Here is an 18,381-nt window from a genome sequence, read left to right on the forward strand (position 1 = left end):
TCTTTTCTGATTGCCTGCTGGTGACTAGTGACATTCTACAGGGATCTGTGTTGGGACTGATTCTTTTTACATTATATGTCAATGATTTGGATAATGGAATTGATGGCTTTGTTGCAAAGTTTACACACGATGTGAAGCTAGGTGGAGAGGCAAGTTGCTAAGACTACAGGGGGACTTTTAAGAAAATGGACAAAGAAATGGCAGGTGGAATAGAGTGTCAGGAAGTGTCTGGTCATGCACTTTGGTACAAGAAATGAAAGGGTTGACTATTTTCTAAATAGAGAGAAAATACAAGATATTTTCTTGCAAAGGGACTGGGAGTTTTGTGCAAGATTCCCTAAAGGTTAAATTGCAGATCCAGTCTGTGGTGAGGAAGGCAAATGCAATGTTAGCAGTCATTTCAAGAGGACTAGAATATAAAAGCAAGGATGTAATGTTGAGACTTTATAAACACCAGTGAGGCCTCATTTGGAGTATTGAGAGCAAGTTTGGGCCTCTTACTTTAGAAAGGTTGTGCTGAAACCGGAGAGAGTTTGAATGAGGTTCACAGAAATGAGTCTGAGTCCAAGATTGAATGATTTGTCATATGAAGAGCGTCTGATGGCTCTGGGCCAGCATTCACTAGAATTCATAAGAATGGTGACCTCATCGAAACCTATCAAATGGTGAAAGGCCTTGACAGAGTTGTGTCCTTTTAGAATAGAAATGAGGACAAATTTCTTTAACCGGAGTGGTGAATCTGTGGAAATCATTACCACAAGCAGCTGCAGAGGCCAGGTCCTTATGTATATTTAAGGCAGAGGTTGATAGATTCTTGATTGGTCAGGGCATAAAGGGATACAGTGAGAAGGCAGTAGATTGGGGCTGAGGAAAATTGGATCAGCCATGATGAAATGGCAGAGCAGACCCGATGGGTCATATGGCCTAATTCTGCTCCTATAGTTCATGGTCTTGTATGCAGAGAAAATTAGTTAAGAAGAATAGCTGTTACATTAGCACAAATAGTTGCAAATACAGTCTGTAAAAATGTAGTTTCATTCAGGGCTTACATTTTTCATAGGGCAACATCCCCAACCAAAGTCATTAGAGGTACAACAGGTATATCCCTCGGAACAGGACATGTTGCCACAAAGCTCAATCTCAGCAGTACGCAAGTTTCCTACTCCAGAAACCAATGGCAATTCTTCAAATCCAGTCCTTTTGCACTTAGCTTTGTCAAGGTCACACTTGTATCCCTTTGGACAACAATGCTCCAAATCCTTGCAAATAGTTGCCTTGACAGAAAAGAGAAAAATTAAAACTAATTAAAAAAATATATACATTATAATGCCACTGCAGTGTAGCGGTTAGCACAATGCATTTACAGCTCAGGACGGAGTGTGGAGTTCAATTCCAGCATCTGTGATAAATCTGTGCGCCCTCCTTGTAGAACATGGGGATTTTCTCCAGGTGCTCCGGTATTCGCTCACAGCCCAAGGACATACCAATTAGTAGGTTAATTGGCCATTGTAAATCATCCCGTAATTAGGCTAGGGTTAAGTCGAGGGTTGCTGGGCAGTGCTGAAAGGGACTGTTAGGCACTGCATTTCTAAATAAAAGTAATAATCCAAGTAGATAAAACAGTTTAATGTAAGGTAAATTGAAAAAAGAACCCAAGATTCCAATGTAAAAGCATTTACAAGTTTGAACAAGTTTGCCATTACATTTTACTTGCATTAAGCTGGTGGCAACAAGTTATGATGCAAGTAGTTTAGTGAAAAGGACATAATTTTGTGCATAATTAAAACAGATATCATTAAGGATGCTATTCAATTAACTATTCTTACTCCAGTAAGTGGGCAGCAACCATAGGTTCCTTTAGAAGTAGGCATACAACTGTACTCAGGTGGGCATTCAGTATTATCCAGACACACATTTTCAGTCACTGCATTCGCTGTTCCTGCTTGTACCAGGGGGATGGATTCTGTTTTCACCCACTAGAATCAGAGAGAATACAAGCAATCATTTCCCATTCTTCAAAACGTTTTGCTTGTCAGGGACCGCGACTGGTTTTGAGCCAAGCATCTATATTGACATGAAACCTATTATTAATCTTCAGAAGCAAATATTTAACCTCCAAGACAATCTCTGACAATAGCTCAGGAGATTCAGATTACCCAATAAGCAAAAAAATTATGACATTTGCTCCTATATGTTATAATTGTTTACATTTTTTAGAAGGAGGACAATATTTGAATCACAGAACATGCTGCAGTACTTTCAGTGGCTAGTCTACAACTGAATTACAGCTGCTCATAGACAAAACTGGTTTCTTGAGCTTGTGTCACTGGTTTCATCAAGGCATCGCAGTGATGTCGGGAAACAGACAGCAGGATCAAAATGTGCTCTATTTGGTAGCAACACACTCAAAATTCTGGAGGAACACAGCAGGCCAGGCAACATCTATGGAAAAAGAGTAAACAGTCAACATTTCGGGTCAAGACCCTTCATCAGGACTGAAAGGAAAAAAAAGTCAGAGTAAGGTGGGGTGAGGGAAGGAAGCTCAAGGTGGTAGGTGAAACTGGGAAGGGGGAGGGGTGAAGCAAAGAGCTGGGAAGTTAGTGAAAGAGACAAGGGGCTAGAGAAGGAAAAATTTGACAGGACAGTACAGAAGACATGGAATAAAGAGAAGGGGAAGGAGCACCACCAGAGGGAGGTGATGGGCAGGTAAGGAGATAAGGTGGGAATGGTGATATTTATGTGGGGGGGGGGGGGGGGGGGAGGAAGGAAGGGGGAGAGGTGGTGCACACAATTACCAGAAGTTAAGAAATTGATGTTCATGTCATCAGGTTGGAGGCTACCCAGGTGGAATACAAGGTTTTGCTCCTCCAAATGAGTGTGGCCTCATTGCAACAGCAGAGAAGACCATGAACTGACATGGCACTCAGAATGGGAATGGGAAGTAGAATTAAAATGAGTGGCCACTGGGAGATTTTGCATTTTCTGGCAGACAGGTGCTCAAAAAAGCTGTCTCCCAGTCTATGTCAGGTCTCACTGATATACTGCAGCCACGTTGGGAGCACCGGATACAGATGACCCCCAAAAGACTCACAGGAGAAGTGTCACCTCACCTGAAAGGACTGTTTGGGGCCCTAAATGTTGATGAGGGAGGTGTAGGGGCAGGTATGGCCCTTTTTCTGCTTGCAAGGACAAGTTCCATATGGGAATCAGTGGGAAGGAACAAGGGAGTTGCATAGGGAGCTATCCCTGCAGAAAGCTTTGGGGGGGGGGGGGGGGAAGAGAGAAAAAGATGACCTTGATGGACACGAAGGCTGTGGGGCAGTAGGTGACGACAAGAGGAACCCTATACAGTTGGTAGTAAATGCTATTTCTCCCAAATACACTGCAATCATGCAGAAAGTCTGTAATTGCATATCAATCAATGATAGAATGATGAAAATGATAGAAATGATAGAATTCAGGCTAGGTCACAGATCAGTTCTTCAACATTTATAATACATTCAGGTTTAAAACAAAATGGGTAAGTAGCTTGAGTCACCTTCAACTGATCAGAAAACCCCAGATGGCCCAGGAGAAATTAAATTATTGATAACACACAAGTCCAAGTTAGTTCCTTATTTCTAAAGCAACACAAAAGACTGAAGGAAGTCAGTGAATCCGGCAGTATCTGAGGGAAATGGATAGCTGACTTTTGGGTCAAGACCTTTCATCCGGACTAGATAGAAAGAAATAGTCAATATTAAAAGGTGGGGGTGATGAGGTGATATTTTGTGTGTTCCACCAGCTTTCTCGCATTCTAAGTCACTTATGGCTCAAAATATATGGAACACTGAAGAGAGAAGAAAAGTGGAGATGATAACAATTCTAAAATCTACACCATATATTTGGTCAAAATATAATTTGTAATTTAGGCTTGAAAGTAAGTTCATACATTTCAGAGCATAACTGCCAGGTTTTTAAATTGCTTAAGTTACAACAGAGAACTCCATAATTGTAAACATCTTTGAATTACCTGGGTTGTTCCAGTGTGGGTCACTGGGATTTTTTCCATCCAGGGTACAGTAGTCAGACTAACGCATTTTAAATGTACCAAATCACAAGTGGTATTTTCAGGGCAGCAGTGCAACATATCTGAACAGCAAACTGCCTGCAACAGAGAAACATGACAACCCAAGTGGAAAATACATCAGCTTATGTATTATGTATATCATCTTAAAAGTGCTTATATACAAGTAGTTCTAAATAAATTTTTTAGCTTTTAAAATGAGACGAATCATTAATTAAATCTGCCCTTGCTCCTCCAACTCCCAAATATTATGCAAATAGCACTTTTGACAAGTTATTGAGAACTTCATGAACAGGATATCTGCAGATTGTTTAGTGAACAGTTATGAACTTAATGCAAATCAAGTCCAGAAGGAAAAGATGTAATTGAGAGAATTTATAAAAGTAATTAAAAGAAAACGTTTAATTTATTGTCAGAGAGAAAAACAACAAATTAACCATGTTACTAAAAAGTATGCCAATGACCTGCTGACTTGACAGTTTAGGGACTGCTTCAACAAACACTGATGCCAGAAGAGCCAGCAGCCAACCATTTCAATTCAACTTCCCATATGTGGGTTCATGGCCTCCTCTACTGCCATGACAAGATCACATTTAAGTTGCAGGAGCAACACCTCATATCCTGTTTGGCTAGTCTCCAAACTGATAGCATGAACATCAATTTTTCCCAACTTCCAGTAATCACACCCCCTCATTCCCTTTCCCCCACCTCACCCTCTCTTCTCAGCTGTCCATCAGCTCCTGATGCCCCTCCATCTTTCATGGCCCACTGTCCTCTCACCAAATTCCTTCTTTAGCCCCTTACCTCTTCCACCTATCACCTGCCAGCTTCTTACTTCATCCCTCCTCCCCCACCTACCTCCTCCTTCACAAACAAGAGGAAATCTGCAGATGCTGGAAATCCAAGCAACACCCAACATGCTGGAGGAACTCAGCAGACTAAGCAGTATCTAGGAAAAGAGTAAAGTCAATGTTTCAGGCCAAAACCCTGCCATAGGTATGCGTTACCTTCCCCTTCACCTGATCTCACCTGTCAACATGTACTACTTCCCTTCCTCCCATCCTTTATTTCTAGATTCCTCCCCTTCCTTTCTAGTCCTGAAGAAATAGTCTTGGCCTGAAACATCAGCTGTTTATCCCCCACATTAGATGCAGCCCGTCTCACTGAGCTCCTCCAGCATTGTGTGCTGCTTCTACTCTGGATTATCACCTTCTGCAGAATCTTGTGCTACTAGTGAGTTTTTCCAGCGTTGTTTTTATTCTGGTTTTCAGCACCTGCATTTTTTTTTTAAAAATTATGTACTTGGACTCCGACAAATCCAATGTATAGCCAGTTTTGGTCAGTCACAACCATGTAAAAACCATGAAACTATTTCATTGTTTAACCATTGAACTTGAATAATTCGTGAGATAGTTGTTGGTTAATTACATTTACGGGACTTCTGCCCTGAGCTGAAGTTATGATAGATCCTCACATAAACTACATTAGGTGCAATAGTGCTTCTGACAGGAATCCTCATTCCATTACTTTAAAACAGTTGAGACACAAGAATCTATTATCAAGATGGCTCCAAGCCGCAGCATCAGGTTTGAGGTCTAGCCTGCATTAATTTATTCTGTTAGTTCCTTTGTTCAAATGTTCTTACCTTTACCAAACCATGGTAGTGTAGTGGAGAGTATGACATTATTTCAGCTTGGGGTGTCAGAGTTTAATACTGACATCATCGTTAAGGACTCTATGTCCTCCCTGTGGAAGGTATGGTTTTTCTCCAGATGCTCTGGTTTCCTCCCACTGTCTAAGGACATCCAGTTAGTAGGTTAATTGGTCATTCTAAATTGTCCCATGACAATTTAGGGTTAACAGACAGACATACTTTATTGATCCTGAGGGAAATTGGGTTTTGTTACAGTTGCACCAACCAAGAATAGAGTAGAAATATAGCAAAGTAAAACCAGAAATAATTAAATAATAATAAGTTAATCATGCCAAGTGGAAATAAGTCCAGGACCAGCCTATTGGCTCAGAGTGTCTGACACTCCAAGGGAGGAGTTGTAAAGTTTGACAGCCACAGGCAGGAATGACTTCCTATGACGCTCAGTGTTACATCTCAGTGGAATGGGTCTCTAGCTGAATGTACTCCTGTGCCTAACCAGTACATTGTGGAGTGGGTGGATGGAAGACATTGTCCAAGATGACATGCAACTTGGACAACATCCTCTTTTCAGACACCACCATCAGAGAGTCCAATTCTACCCCTACAACATCACTGGGTGGGGGGTTCCTGGGCAGTGAAGCTTGAAGGGACAGAAAGGCCTATTCTGCACTGTCCCTCAATAAAATTAAAAAAAGGTTTTCTTTATCTAATGTTGCAATAAAGTACAGTGGGAAGGGAGAGGGCAAAGAACAAAGCAACTCTTAGGCAAAAGATAATGTACAAGTAGCCAATTTTCCCTTACTGAAATCTGGCTCTCGAGACATTCAGTCCAGCATTCAATACAGAATCCAGCTCACTTGATTCTTCCAGTCAGGCTTTCAGAGCAGCTCATCACTACTGAGCACTGAGGAGGAAGCACAGATGCAGCACACTCTTTCCGGGTTTTTGATTTTGCAAGTGCTTGGAAAAATGATGATTTAGGAACAAAGCCTTTTCAGGCAGATAAAATGCAATGGACAATTGTAAAAGTGGTATCAGGTGGCAGACCAAAAGGATTTAAGCTTCATTTATGCTCACTGAAGCTTTTCAAAGCTGATTTCACTTTACCAGATAGTAGAGAGAATCAAACAATGAAACAGATTTCTATAAACTATGCCACTAGTGGCATTGTAAAATAGGCTTCAATTTAAACATCTTCAAAAGCTTAAGATCTGAACCCAGTTTGCATGGCAAGGTTTACAGAACTAAAGATGCACTTTTTGCCAAGTCATTCCTGGGAGGAACAATGTTATCAACTATTGCACACCTTTTTTTAAAAAAAAAGACTGCCCAAAAACAAATACCACTATTATTTATAGATTTAGGGATTAAAATAAATCTAGGAATGTCAATGAAAGGAAGTGACATTTGAGAGCTACCTATACTTAACTACTGAAATATACTCTTAATTGTTTGTGATTTTTCTGATTGAAGAGAGCAATTACTGCAGCAGACACTGAATGTGAAAACTACAGGCATTAGTTGACAAACTTGACAACTTAATTTATTGGAAGCCCTGGAGAAATTTTCTATCATTAAAAAAATGTGGGTTAGATTATAAGGCTAATATATCATGTTTTACACCATCAATCATAAGAAAACAATTTTCAAATACAGACTTAGACAAAATCAACATAAAGTAACAAACTTGGCATTGACTTCCTTAATTTGAACAAATTTGCTAAAATAGGCAGACAAACACCTCTCTGGATTCAGGAGCAAATTTCCAATTCTCTAGATTTAAAAAAAAATCAAATTCCTTAGCTAAAGGTAGGTACAGTGATTAAATATTACAATGAGAGTCAGAGAAAAGGTGCAACTTCTTAGCCTGAACTAAGTTTTGAATTGGAAATATGCAATCATCATTTGAGGGGAAAAGAGCAAAATGAAACTCAGAACTCAACCTGTTACAGCAATGAGTTGTTGGGGAAATGGTAATTCACAACTGTTCATGTAAAGGGAAATCAAAAATGGGTCATTGTGGAAGGAAATCTAATCAAATCGATTTGTTTTGGTTGTTATACTCAGACAATATTGCAATCGATACATTGACAACATTTATAAATTAGCAAAGATATTGTACTGCAATTGTGATTTTAAAAAAAATCCCATGAAGGAGACAGAAAGGTTAAAATATTTTGTCTGACAGCAAATTACAAATGCTGTTCCTTTCAAATCTGGGGGGCTATTTCCTACAGCCTGTTCCACCATTAACTGAATTCATGGATGACCAGTTTTCATATACCTACCTAGTTTCACATATTCCATCAAACCTTTGGTCAGCAAAAGATTAACCAATGGACCTAGTATCAATTACTATTTGATAAGTTCCAAATTTCTACCAATTTCTTCAGTGGGACATAACTTTAGTGGCTCTATGGTAAATAACAAGCATTTCAACATACTTAAAAAGGGAAAAGCCCAATGAATCACCAGAAATGATTTATTTAAGTAGAATAAATAGGGCATAACCTACATTGGGCAAAAGACAGCAGGAATAGCTTTCAGTCTTGGTCTTACAGCAGGTGTCTTCATCTCCGCAATGGTGGCCATCTGGGCAAGTTAAAGATGAAGCCAGACCAGCAACCAGAGATAGTATCAGAAATGTTTGAATCATGACCTACAACAGAACAGTCAAACACAAGTCAGTCATTGCTCTATCTACTTATACATAAACTGGAAATTCAGCATCGAGAACACTCAGATAAGCACAGTAAGAGTGTGTCCTGTAACAAAACAATTACATTAGTTGAGAGATTTCATTCCAATCTGTACCACATACCTTCTCAAAAGAAATTTTAACTACTCACTACAAATAGTGAATCAAGCCATTTCCCTACATTCTACTCAAAACTTAATTTAGAAACATTGCAGTTAATAGGAATACATTTATTTACCAGTTCAATGAAGATATGGTTTAGGGTTGGCTTGGGAAATGATTGGTGTGTTTAGGATTGCCTCTGTTCAAAGATCCCCATTGAAAACCCCAAAACAGACATTTTACAAGAACATATTTACACCCACCTGTGATGCCTTTTGAACTTACTTGCTATCAACCTCCAGGCAAAACAATGGTCACTAGAATCAAGAACGAGAGAGAACTGCTGGCAATTATGGAAAGAAGAACATTATGAACCGCTGAAGATGACCATATTAAAAATTAAATTTAAAGTATATCACAGCAGTCCTTTATTTGGGGAGGGGGGTGGGAAGATATGGGCAACAATCCTTTTGTGTTTATCACCTAAACAGAAATGCCCGGTCAATCCACTGGACAGTCTTCTTTCCAAAACTCAAGCATGATACAGGAATGCTGAAAGTTTAGCAGACATGGTCTAAACGAGCAATTCTTTTCCATTATACCTAGTCCCTTGATGAGATTAAACAGCATCATGCATTTGGTGTTGGTCTGCAAAATAAATCACCAAGATGGGATCTACTGCAAGTGGAGAAATCTATGTGGCAGGTCAAAAAATTAAGGTGATTCTCTTTGATTAGTGAAAAGCAACCTTGTAATGTCAGTAAAGTACAAGTTTGAAGATAGCCTGGTGCTTTGAAATATCATAGGAATCTGCACAGCAATACAGGAATGGGATTTTCTTTATGAAATTTAACATCTAATTTCCTTTTTAAAGTGACAATGGAACTTACTTTTAGCCTCGAAGTTCACTCAAAAAAAAAAATTCTTATTTATTTCCATCTCTTTAGCTAACAACCTCAAGTTAGTACCCCCTAGGCAAAAAGTCTTGTAATCATATAGTGGTTTTCATGACAGATGAAGATTGTTCCACAGCTGCATGAAGTAATTTTGAACATAGGTAGTCACTGTTATGATGTTACAGATATGGCCAGTACCCACAAATAACAATGTAATAACTAGTATGGATTGAGAAACATTTTTGCTCTTTTCATTCATTCTTGGGAGCTGGGAATTGTTGGAAGATCCAACATTTCCCAAGGCTAAATGCCTTAGATAGCAGCTGCAAGCTGCCTTCTTAAACCATTGTACGGTCGATATTGGGTCATTGTTCCTAGATTTTGACCGACCATGAATGCCTGGCAATGCAATTGTAAATCAAAATGATTTGCAACTTGAAAAAAAAAAGCACCTATAAAAAAGTGTTTCCCAAGAACCTGCTTCCCTTCACTTCTGGGGATAGAAATTGCAGATTTAGGTGGTGATAGAATTGGCAAGGCAAGGCAAAGCACATGGCCGAGGAAACAAACATTTGTGGCATATTGGCGCATATCAAGTAGGCCTCTTTGTCCTAGATCAGGTGTTTCCAACTTTTTTATGCCATGGACCAATACCATCAAGAGGTCCATGGAACCCAGGTTGGGAACCCCTGTCCTAGATGGTTTTGAGCTCTAAAAGTTGTCGGGTCTACATCATCCAAGCAAGAGGAAAGCATTCCATCAAATTTGCAACTTGCACCTATAAATTGAGCAGCAGAACAAGTCGTTCAAGGCAGGTTATTCAACCTCTGATATGATTTTTACGACAGACCCACCTTGTTTGTAGCCAGTGGGGATCTCCAAGAAGACGGTGGGCAACTAGGTGATAGTAATCAGGTATCAAGGATTAGGATTAGCCTCTCTATAGAAATAATACGGCCTGGTATTTTTGTGCTGTGACTTTTACTTATCAGCCTAGGCCAAGACAATGTACAGGTTTTGCTGTGCATAGGCACAGACTACTTGATTTGAGGAGATGCAAGTACAATTATACAAGAAACAATCACACTTCTTAACTCTGCAAGTTTCAATGAATTATGGAGACACTTTTATCAATGCATTAACAATGGGGGATTTTACTACAATGGGTAGATTGGGCAAATTAAGTTTAAGGGTTGCTACAAGAACAAATTCATAAAGTGCATTCAGGACAGCTTCCTAGAGTAACAGGTTATGCAGCTGACCAGGAACACTCTATCTTGAAACTGATAATGGATAATTATGCAGCCTTAATGGATGACTTCAGAATAAAAGATGCCCTAGGAATTAGTGATCACAGGATGAGAGGGAGTTTTTTTTAAAATTCAGTCTGTGAGGAACTTGGTAGAAACAATCATTTAGCTTACAGAAAATTATAGGATGAGAATGACTCAAGTGGAAAGGGCACATTAGCAGGCAAGAGTACACAACAGGTGGAAGACAAAAACTCAACAAAAGTATATCCCAACAGAGGAAAGATATCATGGGATGGACACAAGTACTGGTCGATCCAAAGAAAATAAGGACAAATTAGCAAGGAAGATAAATTAACAGTGATTACTTTGGAATACAAAAAAGATGTGGTCCAAAGGCCTTTTAGAGTTTTGCAGTTAAGTCTTGACCAGAATGGATCAAGGGAAGCCAGATACATTTTGGCTTCCAGAAAGGTTAAATCATGCAAAGTCACAAGATAGATTTAAGGTAATATATAGGCACAAGTAGAGGTTAATAGGCAAGAAAAAGTAGGGATACAAGGGCCATTTTCAATATGGCAATGTGAAACTACTGGGATAGAGGCTTCCGCATTGGAACTTGGGAGGAAGTGAATGCAGGTATTTGCCAACAATACCAAAACAATTCAGCAGCAGTTTCTGCAATATCAGGCCATCTACTTCTGCTTTCAACACAGCTGAGGTCAGAGATTAATTTCTGGTAAGAGAATTTCCACATTTCACAAGAAAAAAGCAAAGCAGGAGTTGGCCAAGGACTGCCCTGGCATTCAAAATGATCACACCGATTCCAGCTCTTCTATGCCAGTTTCCTTAGCTCTTGTCATCTCAGTTGCTTATATCCCAACTTATCTCAAGTCTATTTGTTCAAACCTATGATATTCTCTGGCTAAACAAAGGGTCAAATTAATTTCATATTTCCAAATTTTTGTATGGCCTTGACCTTCTCCAACTCTTAACTATTTCAGCCCTATAATTCTTCAAGTTATATGTGCCCCTCCAATTTTGGCCTCAAAACATTCTGGATCTTGATCACTTAACCAACTTTAGCATGAATGTCAATTGTCAATGTCAATAATGTTCAATAGTTACCTTTTGACCAAGCTGCAAATCTCACGTAACTTTCGTGTACTTTTTTTTTGGGAGTTTGGAGGATAAAATACCAAATATTGCCCAGGCAGTAATACTATCCACATCAGGTGAGATTTCTTAAAAGTATAGAGCCAGCCGAACCCATCAAACAGATGCTTTAATCAGAAAATATCCCCAATGCAAACCAAATATATTTCGTCAGCAGAAGGCAACTAAAAAAGCTACAAGATGAAATATCAAGGTAAGCTAGGTAACAATATAAAAAGGGGCAAGAATAGATACTGGACAACAGAAAAATTACATTGGAGAGGTAGTAATGGGGCAAAGAAATGGTGGACAAACTTAGTAAGTATTTTGTGTCAATCTTCACTAGCAGTGTGCCAGAAATTCAAAAGCGACGGGGGCAGAAATGACTGATTTCTATTTCTGAGGAAGTGCTTTGAAAGCTGAAAGGTCTGAAGATAGGTAAGTCACCTGGATCAGATGGATGACACCTCAGGGTTCTGAAAGAGGTAGCTGAAGAGATTGTAGGGGTGTTAGTAATGATCTTGAAAAAAACACTAAATTTTAGAATAGTTCAAGGACTGGAAAACTGCAAGTCATTCCACTTTTCAAGGAAGGCAGGCAGAAGAAAGGGAATTGTAGACTAGTTAGCCTGACTGCAGTGGCTGGGAAGAAGTCAGAAGTCCATTATTGATGAGGTTTTGGGGTACCTAGAGGCATATTATATTAAAAATATATATTATTGGCCAAAGTCAGCATATTTTCCTTAAGGGGAGATCTTGCCTAACAAATCTGTTGGAATTCTTTGATGAAATAACAGGCAGGATAGACAAAGGAGAGGCCGTATACTTGAATTTCCAGAAGGCCTTTGAAAAGAAGCCTCATGCGAGGCTCTTTAACAGGAGCCCACGGTATTGCAGGAAAGATACCACAGACTGAGTACTCCTTATTCGAAGCATTTCGGACTTTTTCTGATTTTGAAATTTTGATAAGGTACTCAACCAGTAGCATGGATAAATGATTGCCTCCTGCCAGTCAGCCAAAGAGTGGGAATAAAGGGAGCCTTTTCTAATTGGCTGTTAGTAAATAGTGGCGTTCTGCAGGGGTCTGTGTTGGGACCACTTATTTTTTGTTTATGTCAATAATTTAGAAGATGGAATTGACAGTTTTGTGGACAATACAAAGATAGGTAGAGGGGCAGGTGGTGTTGAGGAAGCAGAATCTGCAGAATGACTTGGACAAATTGGGAGCATGGGCAAAGAAGTGGCAGACGATAGTGTAGGGAAGTGTATGGTCATGCACTTTGGTAGAAGGAATAAAGATTAGACTATTTTCCAAAAGTGGAGAAAATTCAGAAATCAGAGGTGCAAAGGGACATGGGAGTACTAGTGCAGGATTCCCTAAAGGTTAATTTGCAAGTTGAGTCAGGGGTAAGGAAGGCAAAGCAATATTAGCATTCATTTCGAGAGGACTAGAATACAAGAGTAAGGATGCAATGCGGAGGCTTTACAAGGCATTGGTCAGACCATCACTTACACACATGAATATTGTGAACAGTTTGGGTCCCTTGTCTATGAAAAGATGTGCTAGCATTGAAGGTGGTCCAGAGAAGGTTCATGACAGTGATGCCAGGAATGAAAGGGTTAACATGGAGTGTTTGGCGTTTGATGGCTCTGGGTCGGTACTTCCTGGAGTTACAAAGAATTTTGCGGGGGGGGGGGGGGAGGTGATTGGCGGGTAGAGAGAGAAGAATCTCATTGAAACCCATTGAGCATTGAAAGGTCTGGATAGAGTGGATGTGGAGAGGATATTTTCTATAATGGGCGAGTCTAAGACCAGAGGGCATAGCTTCAAAATAGAGATGTCTGCTTAGAAAAAGGAGGAGTAGGAAGATTCTGGAATGGTTCCAGAAGGGTGGAAAATTGCAAATGTCACTGCACTCTTCAAGGGAGAGAGGCAGAAGGAAACAAAACTTATAGGCAAATAATCTGACCTCAGTGGTTGGGAAGATGTTGTTATCAATTATCAAGGATGAGGTCTCAGGGTACTTGGAGGCACACAAAATAAGCTGTAGTCAGCATGGTTTCCTCAAGGGAAAATCTTGCCTGACAAATCTGTTCGAATTCTTGAAGTAGTGCCAAGCAGGATAGACAAAGGAGAATCAGTTGATATTGTGTATTTGGATTTTCAGAAGGCCTTTGGCAAGGTGCCACACACAAGACTGTTTAACAAGCTACGAGCCTTTGGTATTACAGGAGAGATTCTAGCATGAATAAAGCAGTGGCTGGTTGGCAGGAGGCAAAGAGTGGGAATAAAGGAAGCCTTTTCTGGTTGGCTGTCAGTGACTTATGGTGTTCCACACTGATCTGTATTGGGACGGATCCTTTTTACAATACACGTCAATGATTTGGATGATGGAATTGATTGCTTTGTTGTAAAGTTTGCAGATGAAATGAAGATAGGTGGAGGGGCAGGTAGTTTTGAGGAAGTAGAGAAGCTACAGAAGGGCTTAGAGCTTAGAAGAATAGGCAAAGTGGCAGATGGAATACAGTTTCAGGGAGTGAATGGCCATGCACTTTGGTAGAAGAAATGACTGGAGAGAAAATTCAAAAAACTGAGACACAAAGGGACTTGGGAGTCCTTGTGCAGGATTCCCTAAAGGTTAATTTGCAGGTTCAGTCTGCGGCGAGCTAGGCAAATACAATGTTAGCATTCATTTCAAGAGAACTAGAATATAAAAGCAAGGATGTAACCTTATAAAGCACTGGTGAGGGGTTTGAGCACCTTATCTTAGAAAGGATGTGCTGAAACTGGAGAGGGTTCAAAAAGGAAGTTCATGAAAAATAATTTCAGGATTGAATGGCTTGTCATATGAAGCGCGTCTGATAGAGTGGATGTGGAGAGGATGCTTCCTATGGTGGGTGAATCTACGACCAGAGAACATAAGCCGCAGAATAGAAGGGCGTCCTTTTAGAAAAAAGATGGAGGAATTTCTTTAGCCAGAGTGCTGAATCTGTGGAATTCTTTGCCACAGTCTTTATATACGTTTAAGGCAGAGGTTGTTAGATTCTTGATTGGTCAGGGCATCAATGATTACAGGGAGAAGGCAGGAGAATAGGGTTGAGGGAGATAATAAATCAACCATGATGGAATGGAGGAGCATATCAGATGGCCAAAATAACCTATTTTGCTTCTATGTCTTATGATCAGATCCTATAATACATCCCCTTCCTATGAAATACAATCAACTTTTAAAAACTTAGCTAGATATTTAACATTTTAGAATGATCTATCACTATTTTTAGTACTGAAAATACATTTATCAGTATCTTATTAACTTTTAAATTATTCAAAGAGCACTTCAGAATTTACTAAGGTGGTGAGTCTGAAATTTCAGCCACTGTACCCTTAAAACATACTACATGCCATGAATGCAGGCAATTCCAAAGTCAACCACTACTGCAAACCGATTCTAAACCAACTGAGCAACAATTTATTTCTGTACATACAAGAAAAATACACATTTCATAATGCACTTCAGAATCTATGGAAATTCAGATACAGATTAAGGATATCAAATATGAATACCAAGACAAAAGAAAATTATGGAAAGGCCCACAGAAAAAAAGTTTCCCCACTGATGCCAAAAACTCTTGCAAACAGATTGAAAGAATTAATTTAACCACAAGCAGAAATTACTGCTAGCCACATCCAAACTTGTACTATCTATTCCATATAGTTATAAATGCCACAAATAGTCTCTAGGGTAAAAGTGAAGGTAGTCTACCCAAGTTCTTGATACACAAATTCATTTTTTTAAAAAACAAATTACATCCGCCTATACTTTCAAATTCATAAACTGCTAATACTTTGGCCATCAATTCAGCACAACACTTTCTCAGCAATCAAGTTCAATCTTTATTACACGCCATACAAAAAAATACACTTAAACCCATTGCATTCATTAGTGCCCCATTTTAATCCCATGAAGCCGAAACAACATATAGCCCCAAACCAAAGCATTCGCAAATTGTGTTTCTCTTGTATTCTCAAGGCTTGTGTACTAGGATGTCCAAGACCAAATTCTAATAAATTCTTGGACATCAACTGTTTTTCTTAATCTTTCATGTTCAGTGCAGGATGTCCTGCAATTTCTATACAAAAATGCTCATCATTGCAAACTCCTTACAATTCCTTTCCAAGCCCCTTAAATACACTTGCTTATAGTCAAGTCACTTTTTATTGTCATTTCGACCATAACTGCTGGTACAGTACATAGTAAAAACGAGGCAATGTTTTTCAGGACCATGGTGCTACACGAAACAGTACAAAAACTACACTGAACTACGTAAAAACAACAAAAAAAAACTAGACTACAGACCTACCCAGGACAGCATAAAGTGTACAAAAACAGTGCAGGCATTACAACAAATAATAAGCAAGACAATAGGCACAGTAGAGGGCATCAAGTTGGTATCAGTCCAGGCTCTGGGTATTGAGGAGTCTGATGGCTTGGAGGGAAGAAACTGTTACATAGTCTGGTCGTGATAGCCCGAATGCTTTGGTGCCTTTTCCCAGATGGCAGGAGGGAGAAGAGTTTGTATGAGGGGTGCGTGGGGTCCTTCATAATGCTGCTTGCTTTGCGGATGCAGCGTGTGGTGTAAATGTCTGTAATGGCAGGAAAAGAGACCCTGATGATCTTCTCAGCTGACCTCACTATCCGCTGCAGGGTCTTGCGATCTGAGATGGTGCAATTTCCGAACCAGACAGTGATGTATCTGCTCAGGATGCTCTCAATATAACCCCTGTGGAATGTGATGATGATGGGGGTTGGGAGATGGACTTTTCTCAGCCTTCGCAGAAAGTAGAGACGCTGCTGGGCTTTCCTAGCTATGGAGCTGGTGTTGAGGGACCAGGTGAGATTCTCCGCTAGGTGGACACCAAGAAATTTGGTGTTCTTAACGATCTCTACCGAGGAGCCGTTGAGAAAACACACTAGTTCATTGAATATCTTTAAAAGTATGGATAGTAAATGAGGTTTTTGCTCCTTTCATAACACTGACTAGGCACTTCCCAGTCTCTTCACTTTCCAGCATTGTTGACTAATCACCAGCCTCCAATACTAACTTCGTTGTCCATTTTAAATCATTTTTCCTATTTATTGCAATTATTGATGATTGCATTTTGCTCTTTTTTTCCCCCCCAAACAAAAGCACAAGTGAAAAAAGAAGAAATTGTGTAATCAGGTTACTACTTCTATAATTAAATGCTGAAGTGGCAAGAGTAGATATCAGTAAAATCAGCTACTGTGTCAATTGAGGTTTACTGTCCAAATGAGATTTCAAAGCCAGAAGTATTTTGATTATTCAAAGCAGACCAAGTAGTCTTAAAGCCTACCCAGTATTTTCTACTTCATGTGGAAAATCTGAAGCATTTTTTTTTAAATATCTCAGAACACCTGCAGCAAAATGATACTAAATGCTTATTTACATACCAAAGGCATAACAGGAGAAACTCGCCACAATAACTAAAAATTAACCTACCATTCTAACGTCAGTATTTTAAAAATCCCCTACACTAGTTAAAATGATCAATGTTATTTTGTTTTTGCAACCAATTTACTTTCTTTTTCCATTTCCCTCCCACAATAAAATTGGCAAATTAAATATTCTAGATGAAATTCTCAATACAGAAATTATACAACTAGCACATGTCCTAGACTGGCATAAATAATGCAGTAAAAGTTTCTACAATTAATTTCAGTGCAAAATATAAACATAAAACTGTACAGCACAATACAGACCCTTTGGCCCACAATGATGTGCAGACCCTTTAACCTACTCTATGATCAAGACACTATCGTTTTCTTTCATCCACATGCCAAGAGTCTCTTAAATGGCCTTAATGTACCAACTCTACCACCATCTCCAACAGTATACTTACCACCGTGTAAAAGCAACATACCTGACATCTCTCCTATACCTTTCTCCATTCACCTTAACACAAGGGTTCCCAACCTTTATGCCATGAGTACCTAACATTAACAGAGGGGTCTGTAAACCCCAAGTTGGGAACCCCTGCCTTAAAAGGATGTCCTTCGGTATTTACCATACCAAAGGAGCACTAGCTGTCCTCTATATCCATGCCTCTTATAATCTTATACATCTATTAAAAAAAAACACAAGAGATTCTGCAGATGTTGAAAATCCAGAGTAACACAAAATTCAGCAGGAACTTAACAGATTATGCAGAATCTTTGGAGAAGAATAAATGGTCAACATTTTGGGCCAAGACCCTTCATCGGGACCTCCAGCAAGATGCCTCACATCTTCCTTTGCGCCAAAGAGAAAAGCCTTAGCTCATTCAACCTACCCTCATAAGATGTTTTCTAATCCAGGCAGCATCCTGGCAAATTTCTTCTGCACTCTAGCTAGAACATCTTTCCCATAATGAGACTAGAACCGAAAACAATACTCGATGTGGTCTAACCAGAGTTTTAGAGCTGCAACATTACCTCAACCCGGCTGGTGGCGTAGTGGCACCCACACCGGAGTTCAAGGCAAGTGGTCCCAGGTCTGAATCCG

The 18,381-nt window shown here is 39.6% G+C and overlaps 1 protein-coding gene across 1 annotated transcript in view; it reads right to left on the reverse strand.

Annotated features, from left to right (window-relative positions):
• LOC132384535 (progranulin-like) overlaps positions 1–18,381 on the reverse strand; it is an 86,235-nt gene that overhangs the window by 53,168 nt on the left and 14,686 nt on the right. Inside the window, exons 3-6 of the mRNA XM_059955686.1 lie at positions 8,236–8,379; positions 4,013–4,147; positions 1,827–1,976; positions 1,050–1,274 (exon numbers count right to left, since the gene is read on the reverse strand). Coding sequence (XP_059811669.1) covers positions 1,050–1,274; positions 1,827–1,976; positions 4,013–4,147; positions 8,236–8,376 — 651 coding nt within the window. The 5' untranslated portion in view covers positions 8,377–8,379. The remainder of the gene's footprint in view (positions 1–1,049; positions 1,275–1,826; positions 1,977–4,012; positions 4,148–8,235; positions 8,380–18,381) is intronic.

The sequence above is a fragment of the Hypanus sabinus genome, chromosome X1, assembly GCF_030144855.1.
Source record: "Hypanus sabinus isolate sHypSab1 chromosome X1, sHypSab1.hap1, whole genome shotgun sequence".
NCBI classification, from domain to species: Eukaryota; Metazoa; Chordata; class Chondrichthyes; order Myliobatiformes; family Dasyatidae; genus Hypanus; species Hypanus sabinus.